Source organism: Microcebus murinus, chromosome 1 (genome assembly GCF_040939455.1).
Source record: "Microcebus murinus isolate Inina chromosome 1, M.murinus_Inina_mat1.0, whole genome shotgun sequence".
Taxonomy (NCBI): Eukaryota; Metazoa; Chordata; class Mammalia; order Primates; family Cheirogaleidae; genus Microcebus; species Microcebus murinus.
Genome location: NC_134104.1, coordinates 120,828,105 through 120,845,439, shown reverse-complemented (window position 1 = coordinate 120,845,439; position 17,335 = coordinate 120,828,105). Strand labels below are relative to the sequence as shown.

Sequence of the window (17,335 nt, the reverse complement as noted above, 5' to 3'; positions counted from 1 at the left end):
GGGCCACCCCTGTCCCTGCAGTTTATCTACATCTTATTTGTCAGTTTAGGCAAGTACACTCTGTGCTCTTTTTCTGCTGTATGTGATATACTACCTTGGATCTGTCTGCTTCAAAAACAATTTGGGCGTAAGTTCTCCCCGAAGTCTTCACTGGCAAAAACAGAGACAAAGGACCCACCCACTCAGCCTGCCTTTGTTTGTTTGTTTGTTTGTTTTTATTTTCCCCATCCCTGAGCCCCTGGACCAATGAAGTTGTAAGTCTCTTTCTGCTTATGACACATTTAAAAGGTCTCTTATTATTGGCTGTAGACCCTCTTCATAGCCACCCCTAGCTACAATTCTGTTTGAACCCTAGTTGATTTTTCCTTGGTGCCTGACAGCACACTCTTCTTTGCTTCCTGCTTTCCTCTTCGGACCCCAGCTTCCTGTTGGCTCAGCTTCTTTATTTTGCTAAGAAGGGATGCAGGGCAATTTTGATTCTGTTTGGTTTACTGGACCTACCTCTTCAGGCCAAACGCAGCTTTGTTGAGCCTTCTTGTTAGCACCTCCTTTCCAAATAGCTCCTAAATTAATTCTTTCTTCTTAGAAAACTTAAGAAGGGTCCATATTTGTTCCTTTGCTAAGTTCGAATAATCTCGTGAACTCTTTATTTTCATTTCCTTCTCTCAGGAGAATGTTTAATTTAGTCAAAAGCTTTGTGTGGGTTTGCAAAGGAGATGCTTTCAAGCGTTCAATGGCACTATCCTTTCATCTGGTGATTATGGAGAAAAGACGCCTGGCCAGGACTCACCGTCGAAACCATTGTGTCTGGGGGTCACGGGGGCTGCGTCTTTGAATTAATCTTCCCATCTCTCTTTAATCTGCCTTAGTTTTGCTAGAAGAAGTTTGTGTTTGAGTGAATACCAGAGCTCATTTTGATTATTTTCTGTTTTGTCTGAAGGTTTATAACACCTAAAATAACAGATGTAGAGGTGACTTTTGCCCTTGGGAGTGAGGCAGAAACCAAATGCATCACTGTAGGAGATTGCTGATGGCAAAGCACCTAACTTGAGCTGCCTCTGATTTCCAGGGAGGAGGAAAAATGCTTTCTCACTTTCTCCCATGTGCTAAATCCCATTGCAATGCACTGTAAGACATTTAGAGTGAGCTGCGTGAGGACACACAGTCTTCCACAGGACCTATGACCATCGTGCTATGGCCACAAATCCAAGAAGTGCAGGCAGGCAGGGATGGCCACTCCTCTCTGGCAGCTCCTCCCGGGCCTGTGTGCTGCTGCCGGGCTGCTGGGGCAGTCCTTGCCATCTGCGTAACAGGCCCCTCCCCCATGGATTTTGGCTATCGATTGCCTCTGGATCACCCTGCCCTGTGATTGCCTCTTTACAATTTGACCCCAACCAGACTCCAAGGACCTTAAAGGCAGGGCTGTGACTTTCTTCTCTGTCCGTTTGTCCCCAGTGATTGGAGCAGGCCTGGCATGATGTCTGGTAAATACGTGTTGAGTTTTTAACGATGGCTTTCCAGGGATTCCAGGCTAGGAGAAGAACCAAGGCCAGCAAAATCCTCAGGCTCTTAGCATTGATCTTTCCAGTTTTTAAGACGTGATGCTTCAGCTCTCGGGACAGAGGGATTCTGAGAACCTGCATGGTGCTGACATGATTAACATGTAAATTGTGCTTCCGTGGAGGCCGGAGAGGGCAGTCTGGAGTGACGACACAGTGTGCCATGGGAGGGAAGAGAGTTACTGGGAGCCGTCCGTTCACCCCTGTCTTAGTGGACGCCCTGGGATTCCAGAACACTGCCTCCCCTTCCTGAAACTGCCTTCGTCCTCCCCCACAGCTCTGTCCCATGCAGGCAAGGTCTTGGGAAAGACGATCACGTGCCATGCACTTCATTAACCATCGAGCCTGTTGCTAAATCTGGGGCTCGGTTCTTAGTTTCATTTTACCTGACTTAGCAGAAGCATTTAACGTATTCTCTCCTCCTGGGAACACTTATTTCCACTTGGTTTCTAGGCAATCAGACTCTCTTGGTTCTTCTTCTACCTCATTGGACTTTCTTTCTCAAGACTGCTGTTTTCTCCTCATTTCCTGAATCTTAGAGTATTTTTTCTATTCTGCTCATTTTCTTGTTGATCTCTGCCAGTTCCTCTGCTTTCAAACTCTTTGAAATACATTGCTCCAAATGTGTATCTCCAGTTTGGACCTTATATAATACATCCATGTAACACTCAGCATCTACTCTGGGACACCTTGGCCATCTCAAGCCCAACAGGTCCACAGTGGAACATCTGGTCTTTCCTCCCAAGCTGCTTTCTACTAACATCTTCCCTGATCTCAGTTGATGGCAGCCCCACTCTTCCAGTTGTTGAGACCAAAATCCTTAAAGTCATTTGGACTCTTCTGTTTCTTCCACATCCCACATCTATGGAGATATGCCAGATATATCCAATCTGACCACCTCCATTGCTCAAACCTGGTCCAAGCAACCTTCATCTGGCAGCTGGATTATTGCAACAGGGATGTAATATGTTTTTCTGCTTCTGCATGGTCCCCTGCATTCTATTTGCAACACAGCAGAGGGTGATACTGTTGACATGCAAGTCAGAATATGTCACTGCCTTGTCAAGAACCCTCCTGTGGATCCTCAGCTCACTCAGAGTAGAAGCCAAAGTCCTTTTAATGTCCCTGAGGGTCCTGCCCACTATGGCCACGTCACTGCTCGGGTCCCACTGGCTGACACTCACAGATTAGACCGTCTGCCCTGAGATGCTTTGCTGCAGGTATGCACACAGCTCTCCCCTCCCCTCCACCAGCCCTGTGCTCTGCCTCTGCTTCCCAGGGTGGCTGTCACTGACCACACACCTCCCACCTGTGGCATTCTGTATCCATTCCCCCTGCTCCACTGTACTTAACATCTTTTAACATAACTTGTGATTTATTTAGCCTCTGAATCCCTCCACTAGAAAATAAGCTGTATGAGGGCAAGAAATTTTAATTTTGTCACTACGGTTTCTCTAGAACCTAAAACAGTGACTGGCACATGGCAGATGCTCGATAGATATTTGTTTAATTAATTAATTAGCCTGGGTCATACACAATGCTAAGTTGGGAGGAAGAGAAAATAGATTTGATAGCTGAATCAAGGTCAAAATTATTTCAACTTACTATATTAATAGGCCAAATTTAATATCTCAAAGGTAAAGAGATACATGTAAATCCCCATAATCAAAACCAAAAGCCAACTCTGCAGACAAAAAATGAGGAGTGTATCATTGGGAAACCTTAAGGTTATATTTGGCTGTGATTTCAGATTCGAACAGCAGGGACGTGTCTTTGATCCAAAGGCTAGTGGTCATACAAATAGATGTATAGTACACAGATCATGGTAAATATTAGCTTTACTCTAATCTTTGCTGCTCAGACAATGAAACTAAAATTTGTTCTTTTGCTGGGCCTCATGCTTAAAGAGAATTTAGATGACATGGTCCCCATTTGGAAAAGAGCTAAGTTGTGTGGCATGTCCTGGTCATAGGAGAAATATTTGTAGTATCTGACCATTGTTTTCAGTAGGAATAACTCAAGGAAGATCAAGCTAGTTTCTTTAGATATTTGACAGACATTCTGTGGAGGAAGGAGCACCCTATCTTACTTCAGTTGGCAGAACTGAGAGGAGTGGGAGGAAGACAAATTTCAGATAAGCATAGAAAGATATGGAAATTGGTGAGAGCTATCCCAATATGGAGCAACAGTTCCTGGAGGCAGGGAGTCTCCATGCCTAAGGCACAGCACAAGCTTGGCAGCAAATACTTGACAGGGAAATTGTAGAGGGATTCAGAACTGCATTGATTCAGATCCTCCACGGAGCAGACACCAAGGTGGGATTAGATGTGCAAGAGGTCTACTGAGAAAATAGGATGGGAGCCAGGGGAGGCTGGGAGAGCCATCGGATTACAGTGAAGTTCTGACCCCCGAGAAGGAGAGAGGGAAGGAAGGAGGATGGGGAATGAAGAGTCTGAAACTGCTGTGCTGTTATAAAGAGATGTCGGCAAGACTAATAATGAGCCTTTGAGTGAAAGTTTCCCATCAGAAGGGTCCTGTATCTTGCAGGAACGGGTAGCATCCCTGCTACTTTCGGTCACTGGCTGGGAGCAGCCTGTGAGAAGAGAGGCGTCGGTGTGAATGTGGGGATGGACTTCAGAGGGCAGCCCCGGGGCCATTAGTCAAGTACTCTCCAAGGAGTAGGAGCTCTGAGAGGTGAATTTTCACGGCAGCCACTAGGGCTGTAATGGGAACTGCAAACTGACCTTCCAAGTCCCAGCGGACACTCTGGTTCTAAGGGCTCATCACAACACTTCTCACACTCCTCGCTCTTTATGGCTTCCCTGGACCAGGAGCATCTTCGGGACAAGTGCTCTGCTTCTTCTTCCCAGGGGCTCACATAGTAGGTGCTCACTGAGAGCCCACTGAGTAGGGGAGAAACGGCAGCCCCCTGCCCTTGCGACCCGGTAGCAGCGCTCTGTAATTCCAGGTCTTGTGGGGAATCTGTTAGCTTAAATTGAGGATAGTAAATGTCACTCAGCCAGAGTCCCCAGAGAAAGCCTTGTAAAGTGGAGTTCAAGTGAGGAAATGACCTTCATTGCTGCAGAAGTGCCAGGACTAAACGGAACAGCCCCTAAGCAGAGCGCAGACTGAAGCCTCATCCATTACCCACCTCTGCCCGGAGAAAGACAGCCCTCGTTTGTTATTTCCAGACTGTTTTCACTTTACTTACACTGTGTAAGAAATGTCGGATTGGGAAATAAATAACATTATTTCTAAACGGAGATTTCTGAATCAACTTTACAGATTTTGGAATTATTATCCTGTTTCCAAATGTTTGGGTTGTGTATCAATCATTTCTTCATTTATATGTGCGAACTCCTTACTGCAAACGTCCTCATTTGGAAAACTCTGACAGTACCTCTGTTGTTGGTCTGTGTTCATGTCTTCTTGAGAGATGCCTCCTATTTTCCTTTTGAAGTATGATGAAATCCTACATGCAGTGCCAGAAAGAGATGTTTGCTAGAATGTTCCTTCTTTCCATTGCACAGTAATTCTGCACTGACCAGTTCTCCTCTCTCACTATCATCCCTTGCCCCCAGGTTCTCCTCTCTGCATTAACTCAGCTGACTACTGAAAGACTGAAGTTCATTCAACACCTTCTACTCAAAAACATTCAATTTTTCATCGTTTCCTTCTGTCTTTTTCCCCGATTTCTCTAGCCATCTCTTGTTTCGGCCAAGCCTTTCTCCTCCCTGCCCATGAAAATACCAAATCCATTCCAGCCCCTGCCCATGAATGCTCTCTTCTCCTAAATTATCAACTTTTATCTCTTCTGTTATCCAAACTCCATTCATTCTGAAAAACCCACAAGAAGTTCTGCAGGTCTAGTTCAGCTGATGAGAAAGAAAGGACAGAGTTCAGACCCAATGACACTTCTCTCCCTACTTGTCTCTGAAAGGTGGCACTTCTCCTATAATCAAGTGTCTGCTCATCTACACTGTCTCTTCCTCTCTCCACAGCCCCCTCTACTGTTCCCATCATGCACCAGGTCAGTGCCACCATGAGGAGCATCACCTTGTCATGGCCACAGCCGGAGCAACCCAATGGCATCATCCTGGACTATGAGATCCGGTACTATGAGAAGGTGAGCCAGCTCTGCCTGAAGCTTGCAACATCCAGGGCCAGCCACTGCCCCATGGGTGTTTTCTATCTGTGGGCACAAGGATACAGGCTAGAGGAAGTCCTGCAGGAGGGCGGACTCTGGTGATGGAAGGCAGAGGCTCCCTGGGAGAGTACCCAGGTCTGTCCTAGCAACAGCCTCCAAAGCCCAGGCACTTTCTGTATCAACTTAGGAGAGAACCTTCCAATGCACCACCCTGCTGTCTGGATAGTTCTGGCTGGTATGAGCAGGACTAGTCCCATTTGTCCGGTCATGTGCTTGCTATACTAATGCAGATGCTACAAAACTGCCAGATGTCCCTGAACTTTCAGAGGATTTCATGGTTTTGTAGATCTGTGGTTTGCAAAGTTTTTGACTGGGTACCTCCAATATAAGTTTTTTTAATTTATAAATTATGTGCATATACTACTGTACTAATATATTTGTGGAGGTTAAAAACATGCAAATGGAAATTTTAAAGGAGGAGATAGAAATTCCTAGAAATTTTTTTTTTTTTTTTTTGAGACAGTCTCGCTTTCTTGCCTAGGCTAGAGTGAGTGCCATGGCGTCAGCCTAGCTCACAGCAACCTCAAACTCCTGGGCTCAAGCAATCCTCCTGCCTCAGCCTCCCAAGTAGCTGGGACTACAGGCACGAGCCACCGCGCCCGGCCAAAATTCCTAGAAATTTATGTATTATTTTCCTTGACTGCTCTTTAGCAGCCGCTGCTTGGGGCTATAGCAGGGCCTGTGATGCCAAGAAAAGGGAAATGGTGTATTGTGGAGTTGGTCCCTCCTTGTCTGCAAGGAAAGTAGGGCCTCCCTGGTACCATGGTGATTGCAGCATTTGCAAAAATCCCAGGAAAATACAGTACTTTCTATAGTAACCCACCACATTATTTGTAAAAACACCAGATTCATTTTTTTTGTTGTTGTTCAGCAACTATTTATTGAGTGTCTACTATTTTGTGATATTCTAGGATATATTAGTGATAAAACGGACAAAATTTCCCACCCTCAAGGGGCTTAATTTCCAACAGAGGAAGACAGACAATGAACAATAAAAGTAACAAATAAGAAAATCATATAGTATGTTAGCAAATGAGCAGTGCAAAGGAAAAAGGAAAAAACAGCAGAGTAAATAATCAGGAGAGAAAGGCTTGTGAGAGGAGCAGGTTTCAGAGTTAAATAGAAGGGTAAACATAGGCCTCTTGGAGAAGGTATGGTCTGAGTAAAGACCTGAAGAAGATATGGTTATTGCAAAGCAGCTATCTGGGAGAGGAAAGGGCAACAGCCTGTGCAAAGGCCCTGAGGCAGAGTCATGTCTGATGACTCCAGGAGCAGAAAGGGAACCAACATGATTGAAGTACTGTAAGCAACAGGGAAGTAGTAGATGAGAGAGGTTGCCAGGGGAGGTCATCATGCTGGACCTCAAGGACTAGAGTGTTTCTGTTGAGTGTATTAGGGCCATAGCAGGTTTAGGATAAGAGCAGGGACAAGATCTGACTTACATTTTGAAAGGATTATTCAGGCTGCTCCATTGAAAATAGGCCTGCTAGTTCGGCTTTAACCAGGGTGGAAGTAGAAGATTGCTGAAATGTAGTTGATTTCTGGATATATAAACTATAAGCAGAGCCAAGAGGATTTCTAACAAGTTGGATTTCAGACATGGGAAGGTTTGGGCCAGAATCTGACTAGAAGGATGTAGCCACCATTGACCAAAAAGGGGATCACTGTGGTTAGAGCAGATTTTGGGTGAGGGAAGGAACAGAAGTTCAGCTCTGTGTCTAAAATGCCTGTAATACGGCCAAGCAGAGAGGCGAGGTAGGCAGCAAGATGTGCATGTCCAGAGTTCAGGGGAAGGGACCCGGGTGAAGATGTTCATCTTGGATTGGCAGTACATAGATGGTATGGAAACCTTGAGCCTGAGTGCGGTCACCCTGTAGGTCAATGGAAATGAGAAGGGGATCCAGGACAGAGACCCGCAGCCCTGCAATAGGGAGACCATGCTCAACAGTGGGGCCACCTGCTCTGGGCAGCAGAAGCCCGAGCTTCCAGTGCCCTCCATGGGTGACCGGCCATGCAGCTGTGGTCACATTACTTAGCCACTGTAGGTCACAGCTTTCACATTTGTAAATGGTAGCAATTTTCCTCCCTGAAGGCGGAGGTCCAGATGGATCGCCAGTCTAGGCTGTGAGGAGGTGTGCCCTTCAGCCATCACAGCCGAACTTGCAAGCAAGGTGGAGGTTAAGCAGCGCTCTCTTCTACTTAGAGAATATGAGGTTTTGTAAATGGTCGATTTAGATAATTCAGTGAATTGGGGGTAATGTACACCATCTGGATTCATAAGCACCTGTTATAGCCAATCCACTTTGGATTTGGGGCCCTAACTTGCCAGATATTTTTTGTCTGTTAACAAAGTAAATGTTGACTTTTCAACATGTTTCAGACCAATATGTTTGGGTCAGTTGACCACATGGTTTCGTTGCCAAAGTTTGACCAATGGTTCCACAGAGTACCACGTGTGGCCAGGATATGGTGTGACTTCAGAGTCATCAGCAAGGGTCTACCCAGCCCCGGCCTACATACACAGCCCTGTTGACATAACAACTCATCTCAGAAAAATAACAATAATTTATCATACCTAGTGTGCACCTACTGTGTGCCAGGGCCTTTATAAACATCTACTTTCCCTCTCACACACCATGGTGGGAAATGTTGGTATCATTGCTGTGGGTAAAGAAGTTTTTAAAAAGGGAAACAAAGAAGTTTGAAAAGAAAAAGAAAAATACTTGCCTAGATCTCACAGTCAGGAAGTGAGCCTGGGCCCTTTGCCCTGCGGCAGCGGTGGTGCTGGGAAGGGGCAGAGTGTATGCAGGCCACTTGCTCCTCCTCGTGTGCTATACCTGGGCTGTCACTTCTGTGACTTCTGTGGGCAGCTGGGGCAGGGCTCAAGGGCTTGACGATGGGCCCTGGACTGAAGCCCTAGGGCTCAGGCCTGTGACCTGGGCCCCTTCCTCCAAAACTAGCCCAGGCTCCCCCACTCTTTACACCTGAGCCTCCTCCTATGAAAAACTGCAATTAGCCCAGGTGAGGAAGGAAGCTTATTCTCCTATTTTGGGCCTCCTTCCTGCCCCTAGTAATTTACACTAATAATTAACAGACACAAGTACAGAGCAGCCCACTGCCTGAGGCAGCTTCCACACCTCGGTGAAGCATATTATTGTCCCCACTCCAGAGGATAGAGTGCTTTCCATGGGAACACAGAAAGATCTTTGCCAAAGCATTGGTTACCATTTGGTATATTACTGTAGAACTCACTTTCACTTGTAACGGGCTTAACTATGATAAAATCCTTTACACTGCCTTGACCATTTCTCATATGACTAAAGAAAAAGATATTAGCCCATGAGGGCATTTTGAAGCAATGATAATAACTCATGATATATGAATCACATATTATGGGCCAGATATACACAGATGTATTAGCTCTGATCCTTATAAGAACAAAAGAAACATGCTTGAAAACAGATATAACCAATTCATAGATGATAGAGCTAAGTCATAGAAGGGTTAAAGGACTTACCCATGACCACAAGGTCACAGCTGGCAAGTCATAGAACCTGAGTTATAGACGTTTGTATTATATTTCAGTGTTGGAAATATCTGAGCTGGATACAAGAGTGGATGCAATCGTCACCGATGCTAAGAATCTCAAATTAGTGTGGCCTCTGAAATAAAAGATTATATCTTCATATTAAATCCAAATACTTGAATGATCTGCCTACCTGCTTCACTTGGCCGTGGAATCCTGGTCTTTAGGAGATGTTAACACAAATAGAATTCAGCCCAGTAGATGTCATGGATTCAGCTGGAACAAACCCCACCATCCCTCATCCTGTGCCACCTCCTCTTCCCCAGGGATATCCCAGCCCCTTCATTTCAACTAGGAGTCAGCAAGCTTTCTCTGTAAAGGACCAGAGAGTAAATAATTTAGGCTTGTGGTCCATATAGTCGCATCCCAACTACTATGCTCAACTCTGACTTTGTAGCAGGAAAGCAACCATAGGCAATATGTAAGTAGATGGGAGTGGCTGGGTTCCAATGGAACTTAATTTATAATAACAGGTTGGTCTCTGGCCCTGGGGGGCAATTTTGCAACCCCCTGAAGGCCTTGTTGGGTCTCCTGCGCCACATTACCCTAGGTTTGTGCTTGGGACAACTTTCAGTTTCACTTTGTGAATGGAAACAATGAGGCTTTTGCTTCCCCCACCAGCTCATTAATAGAGAGCTTGGGTGCCATCAAGCTGGTGACACTCCCAGAGCCTCTCTCATGTCCATCTCCATCCCCATTTTAATACGTTTCCATTCATCATTCTCTCTTGTTTACTGTCGTGTAGCACTTTTCACTCCTGGCGTCAGCACTTGTGGGCAAACCATGGGAGGAGCGTCTACATCTGCTCTCCGCTGTCTTAATGATTAAGTGTCTAGGTGGTTACTCGCTCCTCATACTAACGGTCTAGGCTAGCCTGAGCTGGTTTAGGCCTTGGGAATTTCTGCCTTTCGAATTTTAGGATCATTTTCTCATAGAAACTCTTTCAGACGCTGGTAATATCTTGTGCTCAATCGATCGGTTCACATAACCGGACTGAAGCATGCTGTTTATTCATTCATTTAGCACTAAGTCGCTGAGCGCCCAGGCGGTGCAAGTGCCGCGCTGCATGTCGGGGTGGGAATGGAGAAATGAGAGAGACATGGTCTCTGCCCTCAACAGCTGCATCCTCCATCCTCTATCTCCCACACACCTAGGAAATCAGTCATAAGCAACCTTGCTTATGGCTCTCACACACTTGTCTGGAATTGATTTATGATTTTGTGGGGAACAAGATACTGATACTCATTTTAATCACTGAACTTCTTCAAGAATGCGCAGACTATAAAGTGATTATGGAGTGATGTTTAGTCCTCACAATCTAAATACCAATATATCAAAACACTTTTTTTTTCAGTAAAAGCTACCCAGTCATTGCTTCACATATTTCAAGCACAGCATGATTCCATCAGATTCCAGTAAAACCAGAGAATTCAGCCAGCTGTCTGGATTTGTGTAGCAATGGGACTTTATCCTATTTGCAAGATGACAAGGTGTTTTTCATAGGTTCAGATCTCAGATCTTCAGTGTGTCAAAATAGTAATGACCAAAGTTCTATATGACATCCCTTCTCTAGTGGACAGCCTGCTTTCAGCTGAATCCCTTACTGAGAGTGGGGAGGATGCCCTGCTGTTGGAGGAGATCAAGGGGTGGGTGGGCAGTTCCTCCCCAGGCAGTTTCCCCCAGGGGGCAATAGACATCCCCTCCATTAGAACAGGCTGGTCTCAAACCTGTAGCCTCTTACAACTGCTTCTAAATCTTCCCCACCTCTATGCCACCCACACCCCAGATATGCCCATTGCTTTCAGGCTCTAAACCCCTCTGGGCCTTGATTTTGCATGTTTAATTCTGTTCTCACTCTCTGCATTCATCCATGTGGCTAATTTCTTTCATCTTTCATACTCAGCTCCTGTCACCCTTTCCCTGACCCCCTTTGGATTCCCTTCCAAATCTGGGCTGTGGCCCCACAACCCCCTGAGCTGCCCTCTGCCAAGTCACTCAGCCAACACTGTAGTCATCTTACATTCTCCAGTCCACCCCACAAGATGTTCTGTCCGCAGAGGAGAAGGACCATGCCTTTGTACCCACAGCCCATGCACAGCAACCAGACGTGGTAGTGTGTCATAAATATAACTGCCTGGCCCAATGAATGAATGAGTAATGAATACACATAAGGTCATCTTTGCTCTAGGATTCATGATGCAGCCAAAGGCAGGCCCAGGCTCTAAGCTTTGGTTCCTGTATGCTTGGAGATAGCCCAGAACCTCTGCAAAAAAAAGATAGGCTCTCAGGAAAACGATTATGGAGCAGGCTGGTGTGTATGAATATGCTAAGACCGAGGTGTAAGCTGGAAGGACAGAAGTGAAGAGAGTTGGTGGGCCAGAGCAGTGAGGGGGCCTTCCTAGAGAGGGGACTTTGGGGACAGAGGCTAAAGCAGCCTGGAGGGAGCAGAGGAGCCCTGGAGAGGCATTATAGACTGGGAAAACAGCCTCAGCAAAGGCCTGGTGGCCAGGGTGTCATCCCTGGATTTAGGAGGATGTGAGAGATTGGAACTGACTTCATTGGAAGGGCCTGTGAACTTAGATTTAGGAGTTTTGTTTTTATATGATGATAGGTTTAGGAATGCCTTTTAAGAAAAGAATTGTGGCACTGGGTGGAGGTGAGGTGGATGGGATCATCAGGAAAGATGGGAGGCTGCAGAGGTCCAGGCGCTGGTCACATGTTCAGTAAGATCAACAGCACAAAGAGGAAGCCACCCTTTAAGGGAGCTCGTGATAGGCAGAAGTCAGGATGAAAGACACACACGAACATGCTTACACCAGAGGTCTCACATGTGCAGGTGGCAGGGGCTGTGGAGGTCAGCACTCAAGGTGCTGCAGGGCATGACAGATTAGAGTGGAGCTGACCCCACTAGGTGGGGCATGAGGACACAGGGCCTACTCTCCAGGGAGAAGGGGCATGCCTTCCCTGGGGCTGGTGGGGAGCAGCTGGGGGATGGGCACCCAGACATAGGCCAGGGTGATGGCAGAAGCAGGTGTGGGAGGTAATCCAGAATGGCCTCAACCTCTTCAGTAGAGTGGACACAAAGGCTTTGCCTAAGCACTTGAGGGAACTTAAGGAGTGATCTAGGACAGCCATTGCAACTAGTGACCAGGGAGATCTTGAGTGGGGAGGGAAAACCCGATGCACAGCTCAGCAGAAGTAAGACAAAGAGAGGCAGGCAGGGAATGGGTGGACGTTTCCCAGTTTGCTTCTGCTGAGATCTAATTTGAAAGGATTTTGCAAAGGTGGATGTGCTGTGTTCTTCCACCTCTGAACCCTGGGGGTAAAGGGCTAGAAAGTGATATAAGCCCCCCTTGCCAGGCCCTGGGAGCTTATCCATTTCCTCAGACCTCTTCCTTCCTCCTCTTCATAGTCCAGAGCTGACTCTGTATCCCTGTGGTCCAGGCTTCTTGTTCCCTTTCAGAGGGATGGCCTGGGGCTGGTGACAACTTCTAGCAAAGCTGTAGGGCCAAGAACTGATGGGGCCTGAGTACCGCAGGGCGGAGCAGCTGAGGGTACAGCCCTTAGGAGCAGGCTGGTGACCCTTTTCCCTTGCTCTTTTTTAGGAGCACAATGAGTTCAACTCCTCCATGGCCAGGAGCCAGACCAACACGGCACGGATTGATGGGCTGCGGCCCGGCATGGTGTACGTGGTGCAGGTGCGCGCCCGCACGGTGGCGGGCTACGGCAAGTTCAGCGGCAAGATGTGCTTCCAAACTCTGACAGACGGTAAGGGGGGCAGGGACAGGAGCACAGGGCAGGCCTTGGGGCGGGGGGGGGGGGGGGGGGCAGGAAGCAGCCCTGAAGATGCTGCACTCACAGCCAAAATGCTGAATTCCAGTGGAATTCCCTTGGAAGGGCTTGCCTCCCGGTAGGGCCATGGAAACTTGCTGGATTCACCAGGCAGGCCATCTCCCTGAAGTCTGGGCCATTTCTCCCCCAACGTCTGATTGGATTTGCTGTTGAAGGGTCTCTCACCACGTGCACTCCTGCATTTGCACAGCAATGAGACCCACACTTGTCTCAGGGGTTGGTGCCCACTCCTCCCTTTGTGTCCAGGTCCAGATGGCCATGTGGTTCACCCTTGCACACACTCTACTCCTTTGTGCTTGAGGTCTGGAAGCTGAGCTCACAGCACGGTTGCATGAGACTAAGTCTCTAGGAGGGAAACCGAGAGACAAACTTTGGAGGGTGGCAGTCTCATGCACCCAAGATCTCAGAATATTTGAAGAGGCTTCACATGGGACCCCCAGGAGGTTCTGCTCAGGTGTCTCCAGGGAGAAGAACCAAGCTGTTCTCAAGGCCAGAACGTCTGTCACCAAAAATACTTCTATCTTTGGGCTTTATTAGCTCTCTAGTGCAACTGTCTCCACCAGTCCTTGAGACTATTCCCTTCAATGGGTCTGAAAATCTGACTTCCCTGCAGCTTTAGCATTGCGTGTGGGTGTATCTTTCTGATTGCGTCCACCACTCTCTCCCTTGGCTAGCCATTTGCCATAGTTTATGTATCTACCTACCTGTCTGTCTGTATTTATTATTCACATTTGAACTGTTTCCTGATAGTTGTCCAAATGTCAGTCTATTCCTAACTTCCCAAATTGAAAGTGTTTCATTTTTCTTTAATTAGTCAAATTACACAGAAAACAGTCTGCCCTTCACATAGCATTTTATTTTAGGCCAACGCTCTTAGGGTGTTCGATAGGGCTTGAGGTTTTATATTGATTCACATTGTATTTTAAAACAATTTTAAAGTTAATTAGAAACATTTAAAAATCAGATGGTTTCTTGTACAAATCAGAATGTTCATTTTCTTGTGGAAAATCATAAGAGAAGCCAACGTGGGTGGGTGGGCACTCTGGAGTGAGGACCCCTGCCTGAGAGCTGAGAGGCAGCTGCCCTCCTGTGGTGCCCACTGTCTCCCAAAGATCCAAACCCGAGTGCTATAGGGTAAACTGGCCCCTGAAGGACTGGAGTTTGCAACCTGTTTTGAGTTTATTTTAGGTGAGTTTTCTCTTGTAGTTTGAGGATAGTGAGATGGGGTAGAAAGGTGAGCCAGTTCATTCAGATTAATAATGTTGCTAGTATGAAGAGGATATAGACTGTTTCCTTTTTCCTTAAGGACTCTGTCCCCCTCTCTGCACCTCACTTACCATCTAGATTTATAGGCACTTTGGCAACAGGAGGTACACAGGATTAAAAGCCCAAAACTCAAAATGTTCTGAGCACTGGTCTCTTGGCAATTCTGCTAGACAAATCAAGAAGTAACAAATTTCTCCCAAGAAGGCTATTCCTTTTACATTTGGCAGTTAAGTTTTGCAAACCCAAGAGGGGCTGGATGTAAGAGAGTTCTGGTAAGTGGCCAAATTTGGGAGTATTTATCTTAATGACCGAAGCTCACCCCTTGGTAGTGATTACGTTCACTGAGGCTGCAGGCCTGCCAGCAGAGCAAAGGTAGTTGAAGGTGGATCAATGCCAGGGTCACTGGGGCTGGGGGGACCCTGTGAAATCCTGCCCAAGGTCGATGGCCATACTTTGGGCTGGTGACCTCCACATGGGACAGACCCACTAATGTCCTGGGCTGCTCTTAGCTACAGTGTGCTAACCTATGACTTAGATGCCCAATTGTTTTTAATACATTCATGTTTCATATTGCTTTGTGAAGTTTGGACATTGTTGAGGACACTACACTGTGGTGCTCTGAAACTTTCTTTTTTTGCCAAATGTATTTATGTATTTATTTATTTATATTTCAGAATATTATAGGGGTACAAATGTTTTGGTTACATGGATTGCTTTTGTACTGCTTGAGTCAAAGTTATAGGTGTGCCACATTTATTCTCTTAAACACACATGTTACAAAAAGCTCTCAGCTGAGGGCAACTGAAACTCTACCTCCTGTCTTTAAAATGGATTTCTCTACTGTGGGAGGCTTCAAGCACCAACATCCTTGTCCTTAGAAGTCTCTTTCTCCACCCACATAGTTGTAGGATGGTTCTCAAACACGGAGGAGCATAAATGTCACCCGGAGTATTTGTTAAACATGCAAATACTCTGCTCTTCACACAGAGGTTCTAATCCAGAAACAGTCATGTTTAACATGTGCAGTACAGCATGGTTTTAACAGTTGGCAGAAGCCTTGATCCTTTTCTTCTTGAGTGGGAGGTTAGAGTGCTGGACCCTTGCTCAGGCATTTCTTCATCTTCCTCAGCCCCTGGTGCAGTGAGGTGCTGGCTGACTGTGGATGCTCTTTGAATATCTGCTCCATGAATCTATTGGCTATGTTACATTTCAATAACGTCATACGTTGGGAGATATTTCAGTGGCTTTCATTTGGATAATTCCCCTCCATTGGATCATCCTTGGCATGGCTGACAGTCCTTTGAGAGACCTTCCAAGTGAGGGGATGTAGATTGGAGTCATCTCTGCTCCAAGACAAATGTCATCAGCCCTTAGTTCCCAGATTCTCTCTCTGTCACTGCTGTTTCATCTTTATTGTTGTCATTGTCCTCTGTTTCTTGTTGTTGTTTATTTGCAACTTAAATATTACTCTTTGTTGTGGTCAGGTGCACAGCTCTGATGCATGGAAACTGTATACATATATATACACACACATACACATGTATATACACGTATCATGTGTTTGGTATCATGCACTGAGTACCAGCTGTATGCAAAGGGTACGTGGGCAGCATTCTAATGCCTTTTTCTCACCTAGATGATTACAAGTCAGAGCTGAGGGAGCAGCTGCCCCTGATTGCTGGCTCAGCAGCGGCGGGGGTCGTGTTCGTCGTGTCCTTGGTGGCCATCTCCATCGTCTGTAGCAGGTACGTCTTCTCCTCCTGCCTGCTCCCTTCTGACCCAGGAAGCCCCTCTCCACGTGCCCCTTCTGAGCCCGCATGGACCAGACAGGGCCTGGCCATTCACGGACACGATCATCACTCCACCTCAATCCACAGGCAGCCTGGAATTCTCCAGATTATTTATTTTCTCTGTGCCTGTGATAAAATGTGTATGAGAGCTGGGCAAAGCTATAAGTAAACAGCATTCATCCTCAAACCTCATTTTAGCCAAGACTTTTAGCCCCCCTCACACACAACGGCTTTTCAGAGTGACAGTTGCAAAATTGCATTTGACCCACTGGAGCATCACAGCCTGAGCGCAGCCCATTCTCCAGTTAGAGAGCTCAGGCCCTGGGCAGCCGGCAAAGGGCAGGGGAGCAGGAGAGGAGGTGGGGAGGAAAAGAGGAGCTCCCAGTTTTGCAGAAAGACTGGCCCTGAAGGCCTTGTGAATTTTTAACGCTGCTGCTTTGGTGGTTAGCACAGATTCTGCCTCACAGAGCCCCATTACTTGGCTCCCTCCCAAGCGGTTCTGCATCCTCCTCACTGCTGCCCCCTGACTGGGGGCCCACCGCCCTGCCCGGCTGCTGTAAGACCTTGACTGGGAAGCAGATTCATCTGCCCACAGGAGCGATTGGTGGTCAACCAGAATGCTGGCCATGGCAGGAGCAAAATCTTAGAGTGAGAGCTGCCCTGTCCCCAATCCCAGGAAAGGCCCTGGTGAGCCTCCATCTGGACGTGAGGCCCGGGCGGAGGTGGGTGGAGCAGAGGGTGGATGTGCATGCGGCCTGGCTAAGAAAGCCCCTCTTGTCTGCATCCGCAGGAAACGGGCTTATAGCAAAGAGGCCGTGTACAGTGATAAGCTCCAGCATTACAGCACGGGCCGAGGTGAGTAGAAAGCAGACACCACCGCCTGACCCCCGGTGGGCCACTGAGTCAAGTGGGCCAGTGCTTAGAACTCTCTTTGTAGCCAGACCGGCTGGTCCCAATGGTAAGTACTCTACCAGCCCCCAGTGCTTGAGGCAGCCTCTCTCTGCAAGTCCCTGGGGACCACAGGCTGCCTGGCCTATTGTGGGCACTCATTGGATGCCTGGTGGGTAGATTATCT

General features: G+C 47.1%; 1 protein-coding gene across 1 annotated transcript in view; it reads left to right on the top strand.

Annotated features, from left to right (window-relative positions):
* The window catches only part of EPHB1 (EPH receptor B1), a 414,697-nt gene that overhangs the window by 318,584 nt on the left and 78,778 nt on the right, over positions 1-17,335 (top strand). Inside the window, exons 6-9 of the mRNA XM_012787778.3 lie at positions 5,561-5,685; positions 12,958-13,120; positions 16,107-16,215; positions 17,051-17,115. Of these exons, the coding sequence (XP_012643232.1) occupies positions 5,561-5,685; positions 12,958-13,120; positions 16,107-16,215; positions 17,051-17,115 (462 nt within the window). The remainder of the gene's footprint in view (positions 1-5,560; positions 5,686-12,957; positions 13,121-16,106; positions 16,216-17,050; positions 17,116-17,335) is intronic.